A 26,226-nucleotide genomic window follows, 5' to 3' on the forward strand; every position below is an offset into this window, starting at 1 on the left:
GCTATACATAAAAGAGATATTTGTAACATTCCCAAGAGCATAAGGTAAGAAGCGCTTGTCGGAAATAGAACGCATCCGATGAGACTGTGACCATCGTGGGATCAGGCATAGCCTTCCTCTACATTCAAATAACATTGCAATAATAGGTTTAGGGGTAATTCAGACAGGTGTGTTTAATTGCAAATCGTTATGTGTACTTCTTCATTTTATATTTTCTAGTGCAGTGATTGTGAATGAGACACCTGTGTCATTTTTAAATTTTATGATTGAAAATGCTTGTCTGAAATATCCCTGTTGAAGGATTCCAAAATGGACAATTGCAGAGCACAGTAGCTTGCAAGCAGCTAACTAACTTGTTCTTTCTATGCTTATAAACCCATCGTGTGCACTGGACTATAGCACCCTCATTAAGGTCTGAAGCCATGCGAAACTGCAGCGTCTTGTAGAAATGGCAATGGATGGGGTTGGTGACTATATCAGGGAGCTGAATTATCAGGAAGAGTTATACGATCTAGGAGAGCTAAACGATAAGGGAGAGCTGAATTATCAGAGCTAAATGATCAGGGAGAGCTAAATGATCAGGGAGAGCTGAATTATCAGAGAGCTAAACTATCATTGAGAGCTGAATTATCAGGGAGAGCTAAACGATCAGGGAGAGCTGAAGTGAATTATCAGGGAGAGCTAAACGATCAGGGAGAGCCTAAATCTCAGAGAGCTAAACTATCAGAGAGAGCTGAATTATCATGTTGAGCTGAATTATATGGAAGAGTTAAACAATCAGGGAGAGCTAAATGATCAGTGAGAGCTGAATTATCAGGGAGCGTTATACGATCAGGGAGAGCTGAAATAGCAGGGAGAGCTAAGCGATCACTGAGAGGTATAATTTTTTTGTGTTAAATGTCTTGGGAAGTTTTATGAGCACAGTTGTGTATGCTCTTCTATGGAATAAGTCTGTGTTTTAGGCTTACTGCTTCTGTAAAGTGATTTTAGGATTTTCATTGTTAATTCAGATAAAATGTGTATCAAGGTTTCAAGCAAGCAAGGTGAACTACAGGCAAGTAGGTATTTTGACAATAACATAGAACATATGGACACCATGTGGTATAACCACGTCGCTCGCTGTGATTATACCATGCTGTGCATATGTTTACATGCATTATGAATCTCTCGCATGCTGGAGTTACCTGAATTATATGAATATGGGCCTTTATCTGGAAAACAAATATTAATATGAACTGATGTCAAGGGGAGAATGTTATGAAATTAAATATGTAGCAGGGACATTATATCACCAGATATCAACAATACGGTCAAATGTATTTAAATTGACATTGTTTTTAATTATGCAAAAGCATATATATATATATATATATATATATATATATATATATAGATGAATGTGCTAAAACATAGCAAAACATAATAAAATAGCATTATGAATTTTGCAAATCTTTTTTAGTCAGTTTAGAAATGAAACCAGAATTTTAAATTTCCCTGCTGCATACTGTAGCTTTCCTGAAAATGGTAAATCAAAATAATTACAACACTGAAAAAGACATGTTATAACCATGCGGACCCAAAACCAGCGTAAGAGTTTTTTTTGGCGCTATGCAACTTTAAAAATGTAGTTTTTAATTTAATTGGGCCATATAAATATCGTTTAAGTGTAGGAAACATGAACAAAGGTGTTGCAGGTGGCAGCATCTCCTTCCTAATGGCTCCGCCTGTTGCTTACATCCATTAATGCTGCCAGGGCTATGGCGACACCTGTTTGATCCATTAAAATTCACAGATCAGTACAACAACGCAGCCAGTGAGGGGAGCTTAGTGAGTGTCGATAGGAGAGTTGAAAGAGCAGCGATTATAGATTTATAGTGGACGTATTGTCAGTATACTGCGCACTGATACTTTTTCTGCAGCATGATGACCTAAAACAAACAAAATTATTAAAAAAGGTAAGTGTACACTGACAGTACTTGTACTATAGGGATCAAAGGGCCTGATTCAGACCCGCTCGCGAGCGCTGAGCGTTCGCAAGCGGGTCGATGGTGCCCAAGTGCGCATGCGCACGACGGAGGCGGCTCTGTCGTGCGCATGTGCGAGATCCGAAAAACGACGGCCAAGCCGTCGTTATGGGTCTCGCACCAAAGGGGGCGTGCTGTCGATGTTGATTGACAGCACGCCCCCCTTGGTGGGCGTGCCGGGGGCGTGGCTGCCCAGACAGATGCGTCCCCATGGGAACGCCTACCGTCTGGGGCCGGCCCCACTGACATCACAAAAGCACTCCTGGGCTTGCGGCAGCGAGACCCTACCGCAGGGTCTCGTCGCAAGCCCGATGGTCGCGATGGTCTTGACAATCGCGACCATCATTTTGACCGCTCGCTATGGTCACCAACAGCTATGCAAGGAGCCAGGAGGCCGCTCCAAAAAGCATCAGGGACGGCCCTGATTCAGGGCGAGCGCTCTGTCAGAGCGTCCGGCTCTGAATCAGGGCCAAAGTTCCATGCTTTTACAGCCAAGCAGTGACTGCAGTGTATCTACCTGGTACAGCAGTGCATACATATCCTTAACAATAATAAATAATGGGGATAATGCAGAATTGGACGCCCCCAAATCTCAGGATTAAAATGGGTTCACTAAAATGTCACAATTGTGCACATATGCAAAGTTGCATGTATGGCAAAATGTGTGTGGGTCAGAACCAGTAACATACGCATCAGGTTTGCACTAGGCCTACAATACATGACATACAGATATGCCCAGCTGCACCTTGCCACTGGCACAGCAAAATCACGACACACATGGCATGAGATGTGCCTGCGAGCGGATACGCACACTGCGTTCGCACCCGCAACCTCCATAGAAATGCATGGTGCGATCGCAGTGCACGCCATAGCATATGCAGGTGCGGGGAATCGCATGGCGTGATGCCTGCGAACGTTTGTGGCGAGATCAGCACCCATGTAACTGGGCGCACCTGTACACTTACAGCAATGCTTTTAACCATTTGGTTTGCTTGCGAAACACGCATTTACTATCAGGTTTCAATAAAAAAAAATTAAAAAAATCATTCAACTCTTCATATCGTGTCCAGAAAAAATTTTTTGGAAACGCGTGAACTTTATTTATGCTCCAGGTGCCACAGATAGAATTTACGCTATACCACCGCGGTCAATTCTCACTCTGCATTAGCAGCAATGTGTACAATTTTGATTCTAATGATACATGCAAAACAGAAAACTTGTATTTCACAGCATACAATGACAATCAAAGCACCAAGCCCTTTGATTGTGTGGAAAACAACTTTGTAACATTAACTAATGGAGCCTAAAGTTACAAATGTATTTACTGACTTTACTGAGATGACATGCATTAAAGGTTTAGACCAACAGAAGTGCTTCTACTTTTATATACTGAGTCTTGAGAACCAGCGTAATAGTGTGGACTGTAATGGATGTTGTCATGTATTAGTGTAATAGTATTTGCACACTATGGTCGGGATACAGCAAGGTGAGAGATGCGCTCAAACCCCCGAATATGCTGGTTTGACCGGATTTCTCATATGCACCAAGCCCCGGATTCCTCCCTGCATCCCCCCCCCCACCCGCGGTGCATGTGCGGAAGGACGACGGAGGGGCTTCTGGGTCATCGACCTGGAAGTCCCTCCATCACAAAGGGCTGCTCTTACCGAGAGAACGGTCCTTTGCGGTGATCGTCATGCATACCGGCGTTACCAACGCCGTCATGCATGCGAAGAACGGTGGGATGCATCACATCCCGAGGGCGATGCGTAATGGATCCCGCCCTATTTTTCAAACACATGACAGTTAGGAGCTGATTGGTTGGAGCACCATATAAGACTTGTAACGAGTGATAACAAGAATATCACTCGTTGATAAATCAAGGCCAACCGATGTCAGATGTCGGGAGATTCTCGCCCTCCCAGCGGCTGTGTAATGGCTGCCACCAATCGTAAGAAGAGTTTCATCCTGTACTTTTCTGACACACTGTGGCTGGTAATGTACCTGAGCTCTGATTGATCAGAAAGGAACATCGGACTCAGCTATTACACAGCTGCTGGGAGTGTAAATACTGAATGAAAGGCAAGTGTCTGGCAAAGACATCTAGGGGAAGGGGTCTACTGGTAATAGACGCCTAAGGACAGATGGGCGGGGGCACGTGAAACAAACATAGGACTTCAATTAAAAACAAAAACAATTCTACGCTTTCACTCGTACATTAGTACATAACTTTATTAATCACACTAATTAAATACATTTTGCGACTGGTTTCTTTTTGAACCCTTTGTTGAAGAAAACCCCTGACAAACATGAGAAATATGATGAAAGTGCATAAAGTAAGCACTATATAAACAGAACATGTAAAATGTGTGAACGCAGTATAAATAAATAACATGAGACTATTTACACTCTGAACGAAAAGGCAGAAATGTAATCTTAGCCACATAAATATTTACAGTATAAAAGCTGGAACACGAGCAGTGTGTGAAATGTGCAGTCTTAACCTTCCGTTACATATAGGACAACTGTGTTTTGTCTTAAAGCCATGTATTCATTGTAGCTCCCCCCTAGCCCGACGCTACCATGTTAGTGAATAGAGTATATAGCATGCAAATCGCTGACTTGCCATTGTAATATGGTTTGCAATTTCTGTGTATTCTGTAAAAGACTTATGGTGCATACACACGATCAGATTTTTTCTTCAGATATGGACGATAACGATTTAAAATTCGTTCAGTCGTTCATATCTGATAGAAAATCGTTCATATCTGACATGCCTGAACGATGGACGATCAACGATGCGCGTTCCCGATGGTCAGATAACGATTTCTGATATCTGATGTGTTTGCAGTCAGACTTGGACGATTCCATTCATTTTAATGCAGTCAAAAATCGTTCAATCGTTCAAATCGTTCAAAACTTTGGTAAAATCGTTCAAATCGTTGAAATCAATCGTTCAATCGTTCATCTGACAAATCTGACAAGTCTGACAAATCTGACCGTGTGTACGCTCCAATAGGGGTCTATTTACGAAGCAGTGATAAGAGACAGAGTGAAAAGTGATAAGAAAATGATAAGGTACCAGCCAATCAGCTCCCAACTGCCATCTCACAGGCTGTGTTTGAAAAATGACAGTTGGGAGCTGACTGGCTGGCACCTTATCACTTTTCACTTTGTCTCCTAACACTGCTTAGTACATAGACCCCTTTATATTTTTTCCAACAGACCAATGTGGCAGCTCTCAGTCACCAATGGGTGAGATTCTGTAGGTACCTTTATTGGAGGATGTGTTTGTAGTTTGTGCTTTTGGATCATGATGGTGTGGTTGCACTTAGCAAGAGGGTTAGAGGGTTTTTTGAAACGCTCATGCAGATATCACACGTGGACTGATCAGTGGGAAGAAGTAAAGACCTACGTTGCAATCTTCTAGTCGGACTCTCTCCATGCATTTGTCTCCGTTGCATAAATGGGGACGGGTGGGGTAGTGGCAATGATGACACGTCATGCGTCTGAAGCTTGTACCAATGTGGTTCATCATCTAAAAGTGCAGTTTCTAATTCAATTAGAATCTGTCGGAATTAAACATACACAGTTAATATATAATAAAACATTACATGCTAGACAGACTGATGGCTGAACCAATATTAAGTATAACAATTCACTGGGAAACACGGACATCACTGAGGCAGGAGGCACAGAGTGGCTGTGCAGAACTACTTGCCAAAACCCAGTTTAACACTCTGAGGGGTCTATTTACTAAGCAGTGTTAGGAGTGAAATGATATAAGGTGCCAGCCAATCAGCTCCCAACTGTCATCTCATAGGCTGTGTTTGAAAAATGACAGTTGGGAGCTGATTGGCTGGCACCTTATCACCTTTCACTCTGTCTCCTAACACTGCTTAGTAAATAGACCCCTGAGGGATATTTACTAAAGTGCAGTTTTAGAGAAGTAGAGTTGTAGCCCCAAGCAACCAATCAGATCCAACTTATCATTTATCTAGCACCTTCTAGAAGAATCTGATTGGTTGCTATGGGCAACAACTCCACTACTAAAAACCTGCACGTTAGCAAATCAGGGACGTGCAGTCCGGGGCAGAGCCTCCCCTGTCATACTCCCTCCCCTATTATACTCCCTGTCATGCTCCAGAGTTTTGACATAAAAACTGTGTTTTTATACATGTGTGCCTCCCCAGCCATTGACCTCACCACACGTCACTGTAGCAAATATACCCGAGAGTTCCGAAAGCAGCACATAAATCTGATAGGACATAATGAAGCAGAAATATCAACAGTGTGCAATGCCGGGCAAGGGCCCCAAAGCCTTTCTGCAGCTGTCTCTCCTGCCTGCCCCTGGTACTTAAACAGGTGTTTAGTCTCAGTCACACGCAGATATACAAGTGTCACATATCAAATTAATCAGCGCATTCTCGAGAAGCGGTTTTGACCCATCCCATTGTGACTACGATGCACATTCTAGTGAAAAAGACGCAAAAGAGTTGCTTGGCGCAATAGTCGCAAGGGACGTGGAGTGCTAAGAAGGGATGTTTGGGGTAACGGCAGCAGCAGCAGTAGTGTATGAGGACACAACTGTAGGTAAATGTATTAATAAAATATTTTGTCTGTGTAGTAATACAATATACAAAACATAGCTCATTGCCCAAGTCATTGATAAGCAATAGGGTGTGAACTACAAGCTTTTGCATGATCTCTGCATTAGGTCTCACATTCCCATAATCATTTTATTCTCGTTGGCACCTACAAATGAGCCAGTCTGTAGAAAAGACTTCATTTTTACATTGCAACCTTTTGAACCAATGATTTGTCGCAGGGAATTCAGAGACTGGCCAGTGATGATATCCCACCTACGAAGAGCCTGCTTCACTCCTGTTACAGCTCAGCAGTATGGGGATGATTCAAATGCATTTCTATTCCAGTGATGTGTCACCGAGTAAGTAATTGTAATCCTCATCTTTTGTATGCATGAGAAGTGGTTACTTTTATCATTGCTGCACTAGATATAAGAGGTAGGCTTTGTCACATAAACAGTCATCCCCTATGTCAGGGGGAAGCAATCGGGAAGCCGACTGCCTATATACCGGCAGCCGGCTTCCCGACTGTCTTATCCCGGCAAGGGTGAAATGCCGGGCGTCTAGATGTAGACGCCCGCATTTCCCCGATGCCGGGAGACCGGCGCCCGGCATCACGACCGTAGTGATGCCGGGCGCCGCGAGCGGACAGCCGCGGGGGGGAGGGTTAGGTTTAGGGCTCCCGGGGGGACTTAGGGTTGGGCACCCCCCGGGAGGGTTAGGGTTAGGCTAGGGGGAGGGAGGGTTAGGGTTAGGCACTTAGAGGGGGGATTAGGGTTAGGCACTTGGGGGGGAAGTTAGGGTTAGGCACCCCGAAGGAGGGTTAGGGTTGTTAGGTTAGGTTAGTGGATACTTACCTATCCACGATTGGGATTTCCAGCGCTGTCGGGCTTCCACTGCGTCGCACTCTGCACCTGTCGGGCTGCCGCTGACGGGAATCGGCCGGCGGTATTTCATACCCATTCCATGTCAGGTACTGTACATCATTACATGCCTACCGGCATGGTGGCTACACTCAGCACAGCAGACTCACTCTCCTGTCTGCTTTAGCTTGTTGAATGTCAATTAAATAACATGCTGAAATCTGTAATGCAACATTTTATTAGAATTTAGGTTTGGATGACAACTAAAATCCTTACAATGGGGGGTATAAATGCAGCATGTTGGGATTGCAATAAGTAGTGCGAGACTAGACATTTTTTTAATGGTCATACAGGGAAGAGTACTGGGGGTATATTTACTAAAGTGCGGGTTTTTAGAAGTGGAGATGTTGCCCATAGCAACCAATCAGATTCTAGCTATTATCTTCTAGAACAGTGGTGGGGAACTTTTTTTTCTGCTGAGGGCCATTTTCATATATATAACATTATTTGCGAACCGTGTGCAGGTCACGCCTCCTCCGTGTGACGTCACATGGGGCAGGGCCACAATCGCCGGGGAGCTGTAAGGGCGGCGGTGTGACCGTCTGGAGCATCCTAAGGACGCTCCAGATGGCACTGCTGCATAGATTCTGGCTGCAGGGTTCCATTCTAGGCACCCAGATGAGGCTAGCAGAAAAAAAGCTCAGAGGGCCAGACCAAATGATTCCAGGGGCCTTATATGGCCCACGGGCCTGAGGTTCCCCATCCCTGTTCTAGAAGGTGCTAGATAAATGTTAAGTAGAATCTGATTGGCTGCTATGGGCAACAACTCCACTTCTAAAAACTCTCACTTTACCCCAGATGTTAGATCATGTCCAAAGTTTATATTAAGACACAGGGAATCGGTATGAGATGCCAGCGCTTGGGATCCCGGCTGTTAGAATCCAGTCGCCGGCATCTCGAAAAGGTTAACAAACAGGATGCCTAACGGATACCAGACACAGGGCCTGATTCTGAGTCCCATGCAGGTATGAATGAGGCCACATTCTGAATGTGAATGGATTTGCAAACGGAATGCTAATGTGACTGTACATACATCCTGATGAGTACGTATCACACCACCCCACTTTATGTATACGAGAGAGCAGCTAACACCCAGAAAAGCTCATTTCACTCACGGAAAGTAATGTCTGGGATGCGTCTGACTCAGAATGCCCCAGAGACATACTTGCTGACTGTGTGGCTGCCAGGCCAGCTCAGCGAGTGGCGTGCCACAACATAGGGCTAGTGTGCGAGGGTTAGTGGCACTTCATAGGGGGCGGTGCAGGGGGTGTGGCTGCGCCATTGCATTATTGTGGCTCCACCCCCCGTTATACAATGCTGAGATTATCAGCCTTATAAAGTGGGGGGCGTGGCCACAATGATGCATTTAGCATGATTTGCTTCATTGGCCTCCCGAACCGCCCAGTTTACTCTGGAAGTAGGCAGCACCGAGCAGACGAGGGTCAGCCTCCGGGAGACTTGACAGCTCTTCTGGGCGGCTGAGAGCAGCACCCGGGTTTTGGGAGTCTCCCCGTCATTCCGGGAGAGTTGGCAAGTATGGTCCGGAGATATACAAAGACGTACATGTTCAGTATGGAGAATGTACAGTTTGTTAAAACTCACTAGATGAGGCATCACTCGAATTTACTTGCAAATCAGAATCAGGCCCACAAAGCATTTACCTTTAACTGATATCAAGATGTTATTTTTTTTTTTTAAGTGACCACAAAAAAAAAACCAATGCAGTAAAACACACACACACACGCAGGCTTAATTAATAAAAGAATGGAAATCAAAGTGTAACATATCCATTATGGGCCTGATTCAGAGCCGCTCATAAGCGGCCGCTCGTTCGCTCCGAGCGATGTTTGCCCAACTGCGCATGCGTATGGATCGTTATACGCATGCGCGAACCAGTCAGTGCGGTCGAAATTCATGTGCTCGCAAAATAGCGAATGCCTGAAAATTTGAGTGACAGAAAGAGGCGTATGTGGGTGGTAACAGGGGAAGGTGCTTGAAAACGGGGAGTGGAGATCCGAACGCAGGCGTGCTTAAAGGTCAAACGGGCATTTTATGGGTGTGCATAATAAAAACAGCAGCGTCATTGACCACGTCACTGGGTTATTTTATAGCCAGAACTGCTCGCAAAATTGTGGTAGCAAAAACCAACCACAAGAATAGCGAGCAGCTCATACCCTGTTCGATGTACTCGATTAATCTAATAAATAGCGGACATGACGTAGGATGCGAGCCGCCAGGGGGCGTAGTTTTCCAAAAAACGACCGCAAGTTTTGTTCGCTCGTTCAGACATAGAGGTGTGAACAGACCGCAAAGAGCGAACGGTTCATTTGAATAGCCACCCCTATTTTCTGAATGAGAGAGCGCAAATAGCGTCCGGCTCTGAATCAGGCCCTATATTCCTACCAGCTAGCACAAATCAGCAACAAAACATTTCTAAGAGCTTCATGGGTTTAGTAAATACCCTAAGCCCTTGCAAATAACATCTACTGGACATTTCCAGTGCTCAGCTTGCATTTTCAGTAATGTTACTTTACTAACCTTGCCATTTACTGTACAACATTTTTGTGAAAGTTTCTGTAGAAAAGGTTAAGCGCTATATTTGAAAGAGTATTTTTAGCATCCTAAGACATTTTAGCAATCTGCAATCCGCCAACAAGTAAAAAAAAAAAAAACTAAGTGAAACCTTTAGCACAGATTGCACATTAAGCCGCTTTACAGCATTTCCATAACTGTGGATAAGCTCAGCCAGACGGGCAGTTTTAGGAGTCACTCCCTACCCACAGGTGACACATTGGAGGGGAAAAAAAGTTCCCCAGAGATTTTCCGTCTGAGTACTAAACCTCTGAATAGCCACCAGTTATCCACTAGGAACACCCAACACATTTCCAATATATATAGACTGGGGCGCCAAGAGGGGGGGGAGCGGGTACAAAGTACCCGGGGTCGGCACTGCTCCCCCTCCCTCTTAAGTCACAGCAGCCCAGCACGCGCTGCTGTGTGCTGGGCTGCACTGGGAGACTGCTCGTGGCTGCTAAAGCAGAAGCCGCAGCAGTCTCCTATGCCTATGGGGGGGGGGGCGATCACGCTGATCGCGCCCCCCATTGGCTGTGCACCGGGCTGAGGGGCACACAGCGCCCCCCTCCCCAGCGCCGATTCATGGTGTTGAAAAAATAATTGGTTTCTTCCCGCTATTAGGCCACGCCTCCTGTCACCTGGGCCCAGCGCGACTCTCGTCGGCCCTGTATATAGCTACTGTGTGTTTCAATGGCAACTGCACCTCTATGCGTACACACTGAGTAACGCATGCACTGTACAAGCTTTTAGGGATTCTCCTGCACACGCAACAGCATAAAATCGCTCATCTGCCTGCACATCGGCATTGTGTGCAATTCAGAATCAGGCCCCATCTATTATATTGGGTGTATGTGCAAATATGAATACAAATGTACAAATGCGTGCTATTCAGTAATCTAGTAACTTTCAAAATTTTTATTAGCAATCCGCATTGATAAGGGTGATATTCTATTGACACTTCTCGCCGCGATCAAAAAGAATCATGGCTGCAACCTATAAATAAAATGTCGCTGTGGCGTTAATGCCTAACTCGCCGCCCTTCCGGGCCAGTCTCGTGACATATCAGCTTGCGTGACCCAGCTAACTGCTTCGAGCATGGGCAGCGGCAATGTAAGCCCAGTCCAGAAAATCATAAATCAATAAAATAAATAGCAAACAAATATATAAAATCTGGAAAAAAAAAACTAGAGATGTGCGCTAACCCCCGTGTTTTGATTTTGGATCTGGATTAATGTCCGTGTTTTGGTGTTGGTTTTGCAAAACTACCCTCAAGTGTTTTGGTTTTGGATCTGGGTTTTTTTTTATTATTTCTTTTTTTCAAATTGATAAAGTTTTTAAAAACTGTTAAAATCATATAATTTATGCAATCAAAAACCTGAACTTTGGGTTTAAAATCCGAAATCCAAAAACGTGAAAAGATCAGAACCACGATTCGGATTTATCTACTCAGGAGATAAGAACCGGATTCACAAAATTCGGGTGGATTCGGATTTCTGGAGAGAACCGAACCGCACTGCACATCTCTAAAAAATCAACCTTATATTTTAATACTATTACCCATTGAAATAATAAAGCTTTTTTTCATAATGTGATAACAGACTACAGATTGCTTCAGTACCACTGCAATCTATGCTAAATAAGGTTTCCCGATACTTGGTATGGTGCAGCTGTCATCGGCAGTATTTGGCGAATCTGGCGGGAGCTACCCTTTCATCTATTTGGAGAAGCCATCTCTCTGGTGAACCCACATTTGTTTTAGGGAGATAGGGCTTATTTCTCTATTTGAAAAATAGGCCAAATAATTATCACTGAATTATATTGATCTGTGTTTAAAATAAGAACAGATTCAAAAAGCATTGAGAGGTATTGATTAGTGTAAACATATGTCTTAAATGACATATACCTTCATATCATCCTATCTATCTGATGACAGGCTCGTTCCGAAATAGCAGTTGCTTTACCAGCTAGTCTACAGATAACATACATAATTTATATAGAATTAACCCACCCCACACCCCTCCCGCATACACAGACTTTATATCTCCTTCCTATATATTATCTGTTGATGTTTTTCTCCGATTCAGATATTTACGCAATATTTACGGAGATCGAGCGATTGTTGGCCATTGCCGCACTGTGCATGCGCAGCGATTGTATCAAGATTACACTCGCAACGAGGATTCACTCGCAACGAGAGGGACAGGTAGTCAGCGTCTGGGGGGAGGTAACAGGGAGTGGTTAGAAAAACTCAGGCCTGTCTGACCGTTTAAACGCCATTGAGTTTCCTTCACAGCACGAGAGCTCTCAGTGTGTCAGGAGAGCCGCAGTGTTTGAGGCAGGTCGGACTCGACTTACAAGCTGCCTGGCTGTCCGATCTGCGTCCATTTGACCCATGTTTATGGTGTTGCGCGTCAACGGACGGATATGAGAAGGCAGCGGTGGGCGTCGCTACGCTCGGGTAAGCTTTTAAAGGCATTATGATATTGTCGCTATTGTCGTCTTTAAGACATCACAGCTGCGATTGCATTTACGTAAATCTCGGAATCAGTCCCTAGGTAAGAACTACACCTAATGTAGCAGTCTGTAATGCTGCGGTATACATGGGGGTTATAAGAAAGTAAGGAGGGGGCTCTAGTGGAATATTGCAATTAGGAAATCAAACTCCAGCAGCCCTTTATTTAGTGCTACAAATAACTCTTTCCAAGTGTGTTTACTACCAAGTTGAGCTCAGTTTTCTTTGGGAAATGTTCCAGGTGATGTCCTGAAAGACTTATTTAATTTAAGGGTGGTCTGGCTAGGGAAAGAAAAACATTATTAAGTTGTACTAAGAGCCCAGGAGAAAAAAAAAGAATAGAACAGTAATCACAGCAACATTGGCTCAGAGGTTCTGCAAGTTCTAATTACAGGAATTCCACATTTAGGTCAGTGCATTAAACCCATTATTAACAGTGAGCTAAGACATCACATGAAAGATTGCGGCGTAGGCATAGCCTGAAATATGTTCATGTTTACTTTCACCTTCAATTATGTTTCTAGTTTTCCCCCAATGCTGTTCCCCACCACAAGCACACAGACGCCCTGGCCAAGTACCTCTCCTAAGAATTCACTTTCTTCCTCTCGAACTCTGGCTTGATCCCAAAGTGTAATCTCCAACATTCGTTCTCTAAACTCTCTTCGCGGAACCGGAGAGTAAATGAAAGTTTGGTTCCATTTGGGTTCTAACGTCTTCTTCACCGTCTTTGTTCTTCTTTTGTTCTTATCACTATAATAAAAAGACAATAATAAAAGGCCAGATATGGTATATCGCCATCAGCCAAGTGTTTATGGACATTTCGTACCCACTGATAATAAAAAGACCATTATAAACTTAATACCAAATAACATCTGGATTGACCATATAACAAGGGTTATATGGTCAATCCAGATGTTGCTCAGAATCTTGGTAAAATAAGCCCCTTACTGTTGCGTTGAGGGCCTGATACATTACGGATCGCAGCTGCGATTACACACGAAAATATGGTAATGACTGCAATCGCAAAGCTATTATAGAGATGCCCAAAGCCAGCATAGAGACGCCCACTACCGCTTTCGCACATCCGTAATACCTTGTAGTCCTGCGTTCACATCAGTAACATCGAGTAACATCGGCCCCTCACGCACATTTACAACAGGTCTGACCATACTCAGAAATGGCTAATCTCATCACACGCAGTGAGTACACAAGCTGCATATGCCGTCGCAGTGGCTAATTTATACACGCCCCTGTAACGGCGTTCAAACGGACAGGCACGCCTGCATTTCTCCGACCACTCCCCCGTCACCACCCACAAACGCTGACTTCCCATCTCTCTATCAGCGAAAGGCTTTGTACCTGCGTTTGTAAACGCAGAGCCATCGCAATGCTAACTCGGCCGTCTGCGTACACTATCTCAGTAGCGATCCATGTTTAATCAGGCCCTGGAGCTGAAAAGTGTAAAATGTTGTTCCTCAATCACATGACAGCAGAAAAGGTTTGCAAAGCAGTTTGAAACTATGAAAGAAACAAAAAAAATTAATTTCCATTAATTCCTTTACAGCTAACTTTGAGGCCGCATTACGTTGTATCATACTTTAGTTTACATTACTCATGGGTCCTGAGTAGATATGTGAGGTGAGGAATACGAGGGAATCAAACCTTTACTGCATGGAGTAGAACTTTAGCAGCAATTGTGTTTGAAAACCTCCCCTATCTCCATCTTTTCTACCATGTCCTAACAAACACCATGTTTGCACCAATAAACCTATTCATTTCTTACACATTTCATTAAAAGTATCGACACATTTCATTTATTAGAAGATAGGAATCTCTACATTTTGCAGGTCCTTCCTAAGAATCCTCTAATGAAAGAAGTGTAAATTTATATTGGTTATCTGCAATTAAAAATACCTTAATGACCTTCAATAAGAGATATGAAACTAATTAAAAGTTAGCTGGTACTTCAGAGAATCGTTTTCATTAATCGCATGTTAATGAAATGTTATCTCAAAGTGACAGAACTAATAAACATTAAGCTTTAAGTGCTGAAGCATCCTCAGCGAGGCTACTTATTAATGCAAAGGTGGAGCCAATCACACATTCAGGCCCGGCACAAGTCATTACTGCGCCCTGGGCAGGCAGCTGATGTCACAGAGTGGGAGGAGGCAATTCCTCAAGTGCCCAGCGTCCAGCAGTGTCGCCTCTGCGTCCTGCACAACAGAAAGCAGAGCCTTAACTACAGAAGACAGACTCCTGATTGTATAGGGAGCCCTATACAAGGGGGGGCAGGCTGTTACCCAGTCGGACTGTAGCCTGTCTAATTTGCAATATGTGGATCAGACCTAACTTCTGATTAAATGCTTTGGGTTACAGCACCCATACATTTTGTAACTCCCAATGGGCGGGATCTATCAAGCCTTGGTGAGAGATACTATGGAGAAGTTGCCCATAGCAACCAATCAGCTTCTGAATGTTCTTTCAAATACAAATATAAAGACAGTTAAAAGCTGACTGGTTGCTATGGGTAAACTTCTCCACTTTATCTCTCCCCAAGGTTTAAAAAAACACTGATAAACACTCACTTACATAGATTAAATGGTCAACAAGTCAACAGAATAATAATATATATCAGGTAAATAAGGATAAGAGGTGTAAGATCATGCAAACCCTTACTTGCTTATCCTCAGAAGCTATTTAGTTTCAATATCATCATGTTGTATGTAAGATAGTAATAATAAGTGTTCAACCAGGTGAGGTTCTTAAAAAGATTGTTTGGAAACGATCGTTAACGCCAAGTTACTGTACCTTGCTGGATTCAGAACAAATGCGCATCCCAAACAATACACTTATTAAGCCAATTACATGACACACGTTACAACTTGACACACAACTCATTACATACCTTCGATCAGGAAGAAAATAAATTTTAACATAAGGATTTCTTGGTCTCCCATCTTCTCTTGATGGCAGGTCCTTAGCTCCTAATATAGTGACAATCAATTGATGGCCAACTTTGTCATACCAGAGTTTTATCTGTAGAACAGAATGAACAAATGTTTTGTAAAGGGCAAATGACAACGGTTACATAATTTCTCTTCAATGAATCCCGTAGAAATTAAAATAAAGATGTCCTGTACTACCGACATAGACTCTTTGACTTTTCTTATGCATGAATTAACTCTTAGGTTTAAAACTACGGATTGTTCCTTATTATATTAAGTAAAAAAAAAAAAAAGTATTTTGTTAGCATGTACTTCACGGTGCTGTATGTTTACGGGATTTATTTGTGGGATTTCAAGGAAAATATAGTTATGTCTTAAATTTATTATCGTTGGTACATGGTTCCCACTAGACTAGCTCTGACACTGCTCTTTGATGGAGAGGTTGCGGGAATCAAGGTACCTTCACATTTGGCGGACCTGCCCAAAAATAGTACCATTTGTGCACTGTTGCAAATCTCCCCATTATGGCTAAACCGTGGCCCTTTCTCCTGGGTTTATCCTTTGACTCCTTAGACAAGTATGAGGACAAACTGGCGACACAAATCCTCAACATAGCCAGATGTCTTGTTGCCTCCTACTTTAAATTGCTCACCCCCCCCCTCCACCCCACAGTTATCAATAAAATTTGGCTGCGATGGAGATTACAGCTTACCTCAACTCCAAGTCTCCCTGATTCCTTCATCTTTGGGGACCTTAGTACACCTCAACTCGACCCTTCTCCACCCATTGTTCCTCATGTAGCCTTTCGGACCTTTTGTTCTGATTCTCTTACTTTGTTTCTCTCTCTTCCTCAATTTCTCTTTGTTTCTAGTGTTGTACTTTCGGTCAATTCCTCCCCCCCCCTCCCCTTTTGGTGTGCTTTCTGATTGTGTTTGACCTATACAATTTTGTCTGTTTGTTCTTGAGGTTTTGTCAGTTTTTATATATTCTGTTATAACAATTATGTAAGATTGTTTTGCAGTTACTGTTAATTATCTACTCCTCTGCCACTGTGTTGTTCTGCTCCCTTATTATGTGTTGTTTTTCTCTTTGAAATTATTATTATTATTAAATATCTTATATAACGCAGCACATTCCATTGTGCTTTACAGTGATAGAACAAACTGGGTAATGACAGACAGACATAGAGGTAGGAAGGCTATACTATAAATAAAATAATAAAACAAATAAAAAAAAGTTGCGTCTTATGATTTTAAAACAATTTCCTAATAGTCGTGGGACTGTACCCTGCATCGGTAATGCACTCATTATAATATTATAATACTTATTAGAAATATTATTGCAAAACCCAATTCAAGGTCAATGGATGGTTAATGACAAACTACAAATGTATTGTTCTGCGAGGCAATATTATCCCAGTACTTTATGTGCTTAAACAGAACTGCTTTTTAGAGCGCATTGATTTTTGTTTGCAGTCCCATGTACAAAAATGTGAGAGTCCAGGGCGAGTTGCAGTGCCCATTACTAGCGTTTCCACACCATGGCAACGGCCACTCGCCCTTCGCACCTAATAGGATGGAGTCCAATTTGATTGGTGACATTTAAATAGCTTCTTTCATGATAAATTATTTTGGAATTTTGGAGTGTTGGAATAAATGGCACTGTGGGCCTGATTCAGAGCCGGATGCTCTTTCAGAGCGCTCGCTCTGAATCAGGGCGGCATTATGTTTTTTTTTTAACCGGCCTCCTGGCCACTTGCTAAGCTATGGGTGACCACCCACAGCTTTTGCGAGCGGCCAGGTGATGGTCGTGATGGTCGTGACCATCGGGCTTGCGACGAGACCCTGATGGTAGGGTCTCGTCCATCGCAAGCCCCAGTGAGCTTCCGGCTCTAACAGAGCCGGAAGCTCACTACTGAGGCCGCCCCCAAACGGCAGGCGTTCCTTCGGGAACGCCTCCGTTCGGCCTGCCACCCCCCCTGCCCGCCTCCAAAACGGGGTGAGCTGTCAATTACAATCGACAGCCGCCTCGTTTTGGTGCGAGACCCATAGCGACGGAGTGCCCGTCGCTGGCCGGGTCTCGCGCATGCGCCCACCGGAGCTGGCTCCGGCATGCTCATGCGCAGTGGGGGACCATAGAACCGCAGCGCTATGCGCTTGCGAGCGGGTCTGAATCAGGCCCAGTGTTTTGTTTGGGTTCTATAAGGAAAATAAAAATCAATATTCATCACTTTATTACTTTCAAGTAGGTAGAACAACCTTGAAATAAAAAGTCATGACTACAGAAGATCCTGAGTGAGTTTGGATGATGCTCAGTCATGATATAACATTGACTGTATAGTGAAAGGGCTGATCTGATGATCTGGGTGGTGTATCTGTCCCCAGCAGCCCTTGCCAGGACATCACTGACAATTATGTAATGAGGGATTACTGAGCTAAGGCTGCACAGGACATACGGCTACATTGCTGTGCTCACAGTCCCTGTACAGGTATAGATTTATGGCACGTAGCCTGGAACTGGTTATACATGTTACTTTCACTTGTGTTGTGAGAAGGAATTACAATATGTTGTAATACATTCAGAGGCAGTGAATCAATGAGTGGTGCTCACATGTTCCATTCTTCCAATCTAAGCAAATGTCCGATGAGAAAGTAAAGAGTACGTCTGCTTTCAGTATGGCAGGAGTGTGGTGCAGACAGAGGTGGGGAGGACATCTGCTCAAAAAGTCGACAATCAGAATGCTGACATGGACTTTAGGTCGACAATCAATATGTTGACATTCAAAAAGGGTTACAATGCCATGTTCATAATGTCAACATTTAACATATCGATACCAGAAAGTCAACAAACAGTTTTAGGGTTAGGCTAAAATAAGCACAAAAAAAACCCAGTAAGTCAACATTCTTGTGTCGACATGTTAATTGTCGACATTTTGAACATGTCAACACTTTAACCATGCTGATAATTTTGCATATCGACATACCGGATGTTTACCTGAAGCTCATGACGACATTCTGACTGGGGATGTTTAGGATACACCTATGAGGATCTTATCTGGACAGACAAGAACAAGGGCTCTACACCAAATGGGCTGTTAACCCGTAGCAGACCTAGTTATTAGGCTTAAAACTGCACTAGTGCTATTTAACAAAGGTGTACACAGCCGATATCGCTCACAAAAGCTGTCCGCATACAGTAGGTGCTGATTGTACTGATGGAGGCTACAAAAATGACCCATTTACCAAACTCTGAAACACTTGGTCCTTATAGCTAATGCCATGTTTAGATAGCATTAGCTCATTGTAGTCTATCGGATACAATTCAAATTTTTTTGACAGAGAAGGAACCCAAGGACATGTGCAGTAGCCCAGCTGGGTCACTCTGAACCCAGTAGGAAAGTGATTATGTAAATGATCACTTGACGTATTAGTATTTGCCAGCGTCTCACCATTGATATGCTGCCCCGAAAAAATATTCCAAATTGCAGATTAAACAAAAATTTTATAAATATGCCCCATTACTACAATAAATGGCTTCAGAAGCTAAACAAACCAGGCAAACACACAGTGACTGGGGAATGTAATATCCCCTGATTATGTGACATGTCTGGCGGTTCGTGTTAGCACACAGTCCAGGTTCGGTCGCAATTGACCGATGGTTTTGGGACTGTGCAAGCGCCAGGGCTGCCGAACGCATATACTGTGATGTTACTGCGACCTGGTCGCAGTGCCCTGGATGCCGCATCATTATTCACACGCTGCAGGCGTTTGGAGGAGAAGACGGGGAGCGTTCCTCAAAATGCAGGCGTGTCGTCTCAGTTTTGGGGGCGTACTGAAGCCAGTGGCCACGGCAGCATAGTTTAGTCAAACATTCCGAGTAACCTTGGGGTTCTCAGATGTCCGGCGCTGCGACCAATGCTCGTGATGTTGATCCAATGCTGCATCTGCTGTACCGGTAAGCAATCTAAAATTATTGTAACAACGTGTGGTGATGATTTCATAACTGTATCTCAGTGATTCTGCTACTACTGTATACTCTGGGCCTCGTTCAGTGGCGATGTCGGACGCAAGTGGCCGATGCTTCCAGTCTGCACATGTGTCAGAGTAGCACTGCGACTCGGACAATGGTTACAATGGAAAGAGGCAGATCGAAAATTGCGTGTGGATCCATGCAATTTCGGTGGGCGTTTCTGGGAGGTAACATAGGGGCGGCTAGCCAGATGTGGGCGTGTCGTAGTCAGCGACTGTTTCCAAAGGGGTGGCAGTCGGGATGCCAATGGTCCAAATGCCGACCGTCGGCATCCCGCCTGTCTAATCTCAGCAGGGGTCTAATGACAGGTGTTAAAAAATCCAGACGCCTGTCATTTTACCTACGCCGGGAGTCCGATGCCCGGCATACCGATGAAAGGTAAGCTGGGCGGCGGGCGTTGTGAGGATACGGGGTTCTCTCAATCACCCAGACACCGAGCAGATGAAACCAAAGTGATGGTTTATTTTTACACAGCACACAGAAGTAGATAATATGTATGGACAAGCGGTAAATACAGTGAACAGGTAATAAACAGGTAGCAGTCCAGACAGAGGCAGTCCCAGTAGAGTGTAACGTCCCAGAACAATTCCACAAAATAGCTAGAGACCCTCAGTCCCCACAGTAGAAACTATCACTGATCACACAGCAGTGAATAGCATCTGTCCACTCAATCGCTTCCAGGACCCTACACGTAGAAAATATCAGAGATCACACAGCAGTGATAGTCCCTGGGTCCACTCAAGCGTTTCCAGGACCCCATACAGTAGAAGCTAATTACAGAACACACAGCAATGAATAGCATATAGGTCCTTGCAGAATTTCCAAAGTATAAATCCACAGAACGTTCCACTAGCACCTTGGCAGAGCGAGACCTCTTAGCCAAAGTCAGCGACCAACATGTGGAGTTGCCGTCGGTGACATGTTTTGAAATCTTCCAATTTCCCACGATATTGTGACCACCCAGGGGGGGTTGCACCGTATCCTGATTGGTGTGAGTCCCTTATGCTGTCACTTTCTCCTACCTCCTCTGGGTATTACTTCCCTGACGAACACCTGCTGGGATGGTTCCGTTCAGTCTACCAGGTTCACGTGAAGCACAAAACAGGCAAATGGAAGGAGGAGTAAATTCTGAGCGTCCCCTGGGGAGGTGGGAATTAACTTAGAGGGTCTTTTGTTCTGGGAGGTGTCACCTTGCTCTAGTGGTTACGAATAAGACAGACATATGGACCAGGCTAACATCAAGGCTTATCCAGTATTAAACATTACAATTATTTACATTATTACAGTACATATTACACATGCTAATGAAAATGTGTGTCCTGAGAATGATCACACATACACTAGGAGACGGTAAGGGGAGCACAAAAGGACTAAAAAGTAAATTGATCTCTGCAAGGACTGAGATGCTGCCAGTACATTTGTAACACACATCTCATGTCCTCACATTCCTCTCCCACTTTTTAGGCCTTGTTCCCCCGGGGGGATCCAGAACCACAACTGACTGGGCGTAGTGGGGTGCAGGGTAAAGCATATTGTGGGTGAGTGTGCCACCAGTGTCCCACAGAGTAATGTAACATAAAACCCAGGCTGTAAGAAGAAGTCTAGTTAGACCATCTGCATGTACAAAATTACAATATAACATGTCCCCTTTTACCACCAGAGGATTTAGCAATTTCCCCAAGTCAGACGTTAGGTGTTCCCCCTTCACATTAACCCACCCCTTTCCCCAAAGCATACCAATCAGGCGTCCTAATACCCTCACTTCTGGGACACAGGGGCAGTGGGTACCTTCCCCCTTACCACCTTGTACAAGTAACGGTTGCCCAGGGGCAGGCAAACATTGGGTCTCTTTACATGGCACTTCTGTGGCAGTGTCCATTCCTTCCTCCCCCAAACACCAACTGGGGGGCTGACAACTTTCAGTGCAACATGTGAGCTCCTCATGGCTCGGGCCCCAGGATGAACCTTCTATATGGAACAATGCAGTTAGTGGCTGCAGGGGAGCCACCAGGACAGGCTGGTCCTGTCCCGGCCCTCCTCCCTCAAAAGCCAGCATCTCAGCTGGAACTTCTTCTGGACTGTCCTCCTCCTTGGTAACTCCCTCTACTAGCCCGGTCGGCTGGATAACTGGTTGGGTACCACTCAGGCTTTTAACCGCTGAACACTCCAAACTTATCTCCGTGAATGTCTCGTGTTCTGTGAGATGCAGGGGGCCGGGTTGTGCAGTGTCTTCTCCCTGGTGTGGGAGAAGGGGTTGCAAGCGCTGTCTCCTGACATCCACCTGGTCTGTGCTTGCTGGAATCTTACCAACGGCAGGCATATCCCCTGGCACATAGTTACAGTCCACACCACTGTCCGAGTTATTACAGGGTGATAACAAATCTTCTTCTGATTTATGATCTGATGTTAGGTTAACAGTCTTTGCTACCCATGTTCCGTTTAAATCACAGAGTATGTACCAACAGTTTGCCTGCAATTCCTCAGTTTCCAAATAAGGGATCGGGTACAATCCTTCATATCCTTCAGGGGGTGTTAGGATAGCAGGATATACACAGGGCATTTTCTCCTCAGCCTCCCCCGATGAAATAAAAGAGTCTGCCATTGCCAGTTCATCATGATGGGCCTCTCCCAGCTGAGTATGCTGAACAGCCTGGACCACGATGCCATCTGCGACTGGTATGCTTGTGGTCGGGAAATGAGACGGTACTCCCTCAACCTTGGTGATCTCCTCTCGGACACCGTCCTCATAGATCCCCTGGCAGCTGGTTAATAGGTCTCTATCTTCCACCTCAGCAAAAGGGAAGGTGTAATGCGACTCCTCCTGGGGTGCCTGTATTATTGGCACTGCTTCCTTCACTTGGACGCTAGACTCTCCCAGTATAGTACACTGGGCAGCTGTGTCCTTTGCGAGTGGGAGAAGCTGTTGCAGGCGGTGCCTTTCCGCATCCACCCTGCAACGCTTTTCCCGCCAGCCTGGGGTATCCAGGAGACCACGATCTGAGGCCTCTTCCTCTGCCACAACAAAGCACGACTCCAGACACTCCAGCTGTTCCCCCACACTCATCCGTGGGCCGAGATGGAGGATAAATGTCCGATAATCAGTGAACACTTTGGTGGGGTCCCCCTTGTCCTGGAGTATACACTGAAGGATTTCCCTGCGCGTGCCGAATTGGCCAGGGATGCCCTGCAGCTGGCATTCTGCTATCAACTCCTCCATGTTCATTTCTTCCAGAGGGCTTAGGGGCCCTCCTGACAATGACCCCGCTCCACTGGTAACAGATAATTTTGGGGCAACCCCCTCGGTTGTCTGGCCGGGTTGCAGTAGTCCTATTTCGGATCTTTCCTCTGGGTCTGTCCAGGAGGACAACTTATCCTGGACCTGCCCTTCTGTCTTTGTACAGTGGCTTCCTTGTATCATTTGGGCCATTGTAGCCTTCACTTCCTCTGTGAATTCTTCAAACTCTGGTTCATCCAGCATCTTCCATGTGACTGCTTCACTTCTGCAATGCATGAAAGCATCTCCCAGATAACACAATTTGTCTGTTAAACTGGATACTCTCCACCCGCTAATCATCTTCCGAGCATCATTCCAGTACGCCCATATGTACTGCATCCTTATAATAAATAATATATCCGGCTTCCTAGCCTGCCGACATGCCGACGTACCTCCATCCATGAGCTTCACTGCCCTGGGAGACTTGAGGCACTGACTTTCTTTCCTTAGCACCATTTTACCTTTTACAGGACTGACGACCACTCAGTTGCTGGGACCACTTTACTGCAAATACCTTATATATGGCCTGATCCTCTCTTCTCTATTGTGAGTGACTTCACACTTTCACTGCTCCTTGATTGATGTCTGAATGATCCCACTGTCGCTGCCGCCAAATGTGAGGATACGGGGTTCTCTCAATCACCCAGACACCGAGCAGATGAAACCAAAGTGATGGTTTATTTTTCCACAGCACACAGAAATAGATAATATGTCAGGACAAGTGGTAAATCCAGTGAACAGGCAATAAACAGGTAGCAGTCCAGACAGAGGCAGTCCCAGTAGAGTGTAACGTCCCAGAACAATTCCACAAAATAGCTAGAGACCCTCAGTTCCCACAGTAGAAACTATCACTGATCACACAGCAGTGAATAGCGTCTGTCCACTCAATCGCTTCCAGGACCCCACACGTAGAAACTATCAGAGATCACACAGCAGTGATAGTCCCTGGGTCCACTCAAGCGTTTCCAGGACCCCATACAGTAGAAGCTAATCACAGAACACACAGCAATGAATAGCGTATAGGTCCTTGCAGAATTTCCAAAGTATAAATCCACAGAACTGGTGATGCGTTCCACTAGCACCTTGGCAGAGCGAGACCTCTTAGCAAAAGTCAGCGACCAACATGTGGAGTTGCCTTCGGTGACATGTTTTGAAATCTTCCAATTTCCCACGATATTGTGACCACCCAGGGGGGATTGCACCGTTTCCTGATTGGTGCGAGTCCCTTATGCTGTCACTTTCTCCTACCTCCTCTGGGTATTACTTGACTGAGGAACACCTGCTGGGATGGTTCCGTTCAGTCTACCAGGTTCACGCGAAGCACAAAACAGGCAAATGGAAGGAGGAGTAAATTCTGAGCGTCCCCTGGGGAGGTGGGAATTAACTTAGAGCAGAGATTTTCAACCTTTTTGAACTCGCGGCACACCGAACAAATTTTTTAAAGTACCAAGGCACACCATCTGTCCCCCATGAAGAAAAACACGCACATTGGTCCCCACGGGGGGAAATTAAAGCACATTTATTGGCCTCCACGGAAACCAACAAAGCACATTGGATTCCACATAAAACAAAAATAAAACACATTGGCCCCCATTTAAAAAAAAACAATCATACTGGTCCCCACAGAAGGGAAAATAATACACATGGTCCCCACATAAAAATACAATTACACTGGTACCTCCAGAAGGCAAAATAAAACAAACTGGCCCACAAATGAAAAAAAAATAAAAAACATCACACTATCCAGAAAGCAAAATAATATAAATTGCCCCCACATAAAAAAACACATTTACACTAGCCCCCACAGACAGCAAAATAATACACATTGCCCCCAAATAAAAAAAACACATTTACACTGGCCCCCACAGACAGCAACATAATACAAATTGCCCCCACATAAAAAAAACATATTTACACTGGCCCCCACAGATAGCAACATAATACATATAGACCCCATACCTGGAGCTCCCTGTCCCTCGGTAGCGTTACTGGGCAGATCCTTCAGTCCCTCAGCACCGGTTGGTGCAGGCTTGCAGCAGTCACATTCACTGCTCATCAGCAGTGTGAAGTACTGTGCAGGCGGGACAGCGACGCGGCATGCGTGACCTATGATGTCACGCCGCCGCGTCTCCATTGGTATGGCCCGGGCAGCGGCTGAGCCACGTGGAAGAGCTCAGTGCTGCCCCGGCACAAAGTTAGGGAAATACATAGATACAGCTGTGGGGGGCATCTCCCGGCGGCACACTTGGGAACTAGTGTGCCGCGGCACAGCGGTTGAAAATCGCTGACTTAGAGGGTCTTTTGTTCTGGGAGGTGTCACCTTGCTCTAGTGGTTATGAATAAGACGGACATATGGACCAGGCTAACATCAAGGCTTATCCAGTATTAAACATTACAATTACTTACATTATTACAGTACATATTACACATGCTAATGAAAATGTGTGTCCTGAGAATGATCACACATACACTAGGAGACGGGAAGGGGAACACAAAAGGACTAAAAAGTAAATTGATCTCTGCAAGGACTGAGATGCTGTCAGTACATTAGTAACACAGATCTCATGTCCTCACAGGCGTGGACAGCCACGGGGAGGGGGTTAGGTTACGGGCTCCCGGGGGAAAACTTAGGGTTAGGCACCCCCCCGGGAGGGTTAGGCACCCCCCCGGGAGGGTTAGGCTAGGGGAAGGGGGGGTTAGGCACCCCTAGGGGGAGGTTAGGGTTAGGCACCCCCCCGGGAGACAGGATTAGGCTGCAAGGAAGGGGGGGTTAAGTTTAGGCACTTACAGGGGGGTTAGGGTTAGACACTTGGGGGTGAGATTAGGGTTAGGCACCCCTAAGGGAGGGTTATGGGGGGTAGTAAATAGTTTAAATACTTACGTGCCGGGGTCTTCATTGCCGGTCTTCCGATGTCGGGATTAGAACCACCGGCGGTATTCCGTACCGATCCCGTCCAAAGCCGCAGTTGCACTGACCCCAGTGGATATGATCAGACAGAGAAACGGGACCCTAGGGTAGGTGTAATCTCCGATGGTGCATCTTAATACGCAAAGCAGCGGATTAGTGCCGCAACTGGTGGGCGTCTCAGTAGGAAACCCATCGGCTGCGGCATTAGCAAATAGACGCAGGCACAACTGCAATAGTGTCCGCCTGGGAATCAGACCCTCTACTTCATACACAGTAGGGAACGTTCTCACTAATTACAAGTCGGGAAACAAGAAGTAGAAAAAAAAAAAAAAGTAAAATATACAAATCTCAAGCAGCGATGAGCATTAGTTACTAATTAAAGTTTATATCTGTACAATTAGATATTACCGAGTGGGAAGATGTAAGATATTGTGTTAATTACATTTTGTGGAAT

General features: G+C 45.0%; 1 protein-coding gene across 14 annotated transcripts in view; it reads right to left on the bottom strand.

Moving 5' to 3' along the window:
* The window catches only part of RIMS2 (regulating synaptic membrane exocytosis 2), an 801,312-nt gene that overhangs the window by 249,275 nt on the left and 525,811 nt on the right, over positions 1–26,226 (bottom strand). For all 14 annotated transcript variants that reach the window (XM_088442657.1, XM_088442652.1, XM_088442648.1 and 11 more), the window contains 3 exons: positions 15,522–15,652; positions 13,195–13,366; positions 5,437–5,590 (listed from right to left, as the gene is read on the bottom strand). In XM_088442657.1, the coding sequence (XP_088298783.1) occupies positions 5,437–5,590; positions 13,195–13,366; positions 15,522–15,652 (457 nt within the window). The remainder of the gene's footprint in view (positions 1–5,436; positions 5,591–13,194; positions 13,367–15,521; positions 15,653–26,226) is intronic.

This window comes from Taudactylus pleione, unplaced genomic scaffold, assembly GCF_031769625.1.
Source record: "Taudactylus pleione unplaced genomic scaffold, aTauple2 ptg000314l, whole genome shotgun sequence".
Taxonomy (NCBI): Eukaryota; Metazoa; Chordata; class Amphibia; order Anura; family Myobatrachidae; genus Taudactylus; species Taudactylus pleione.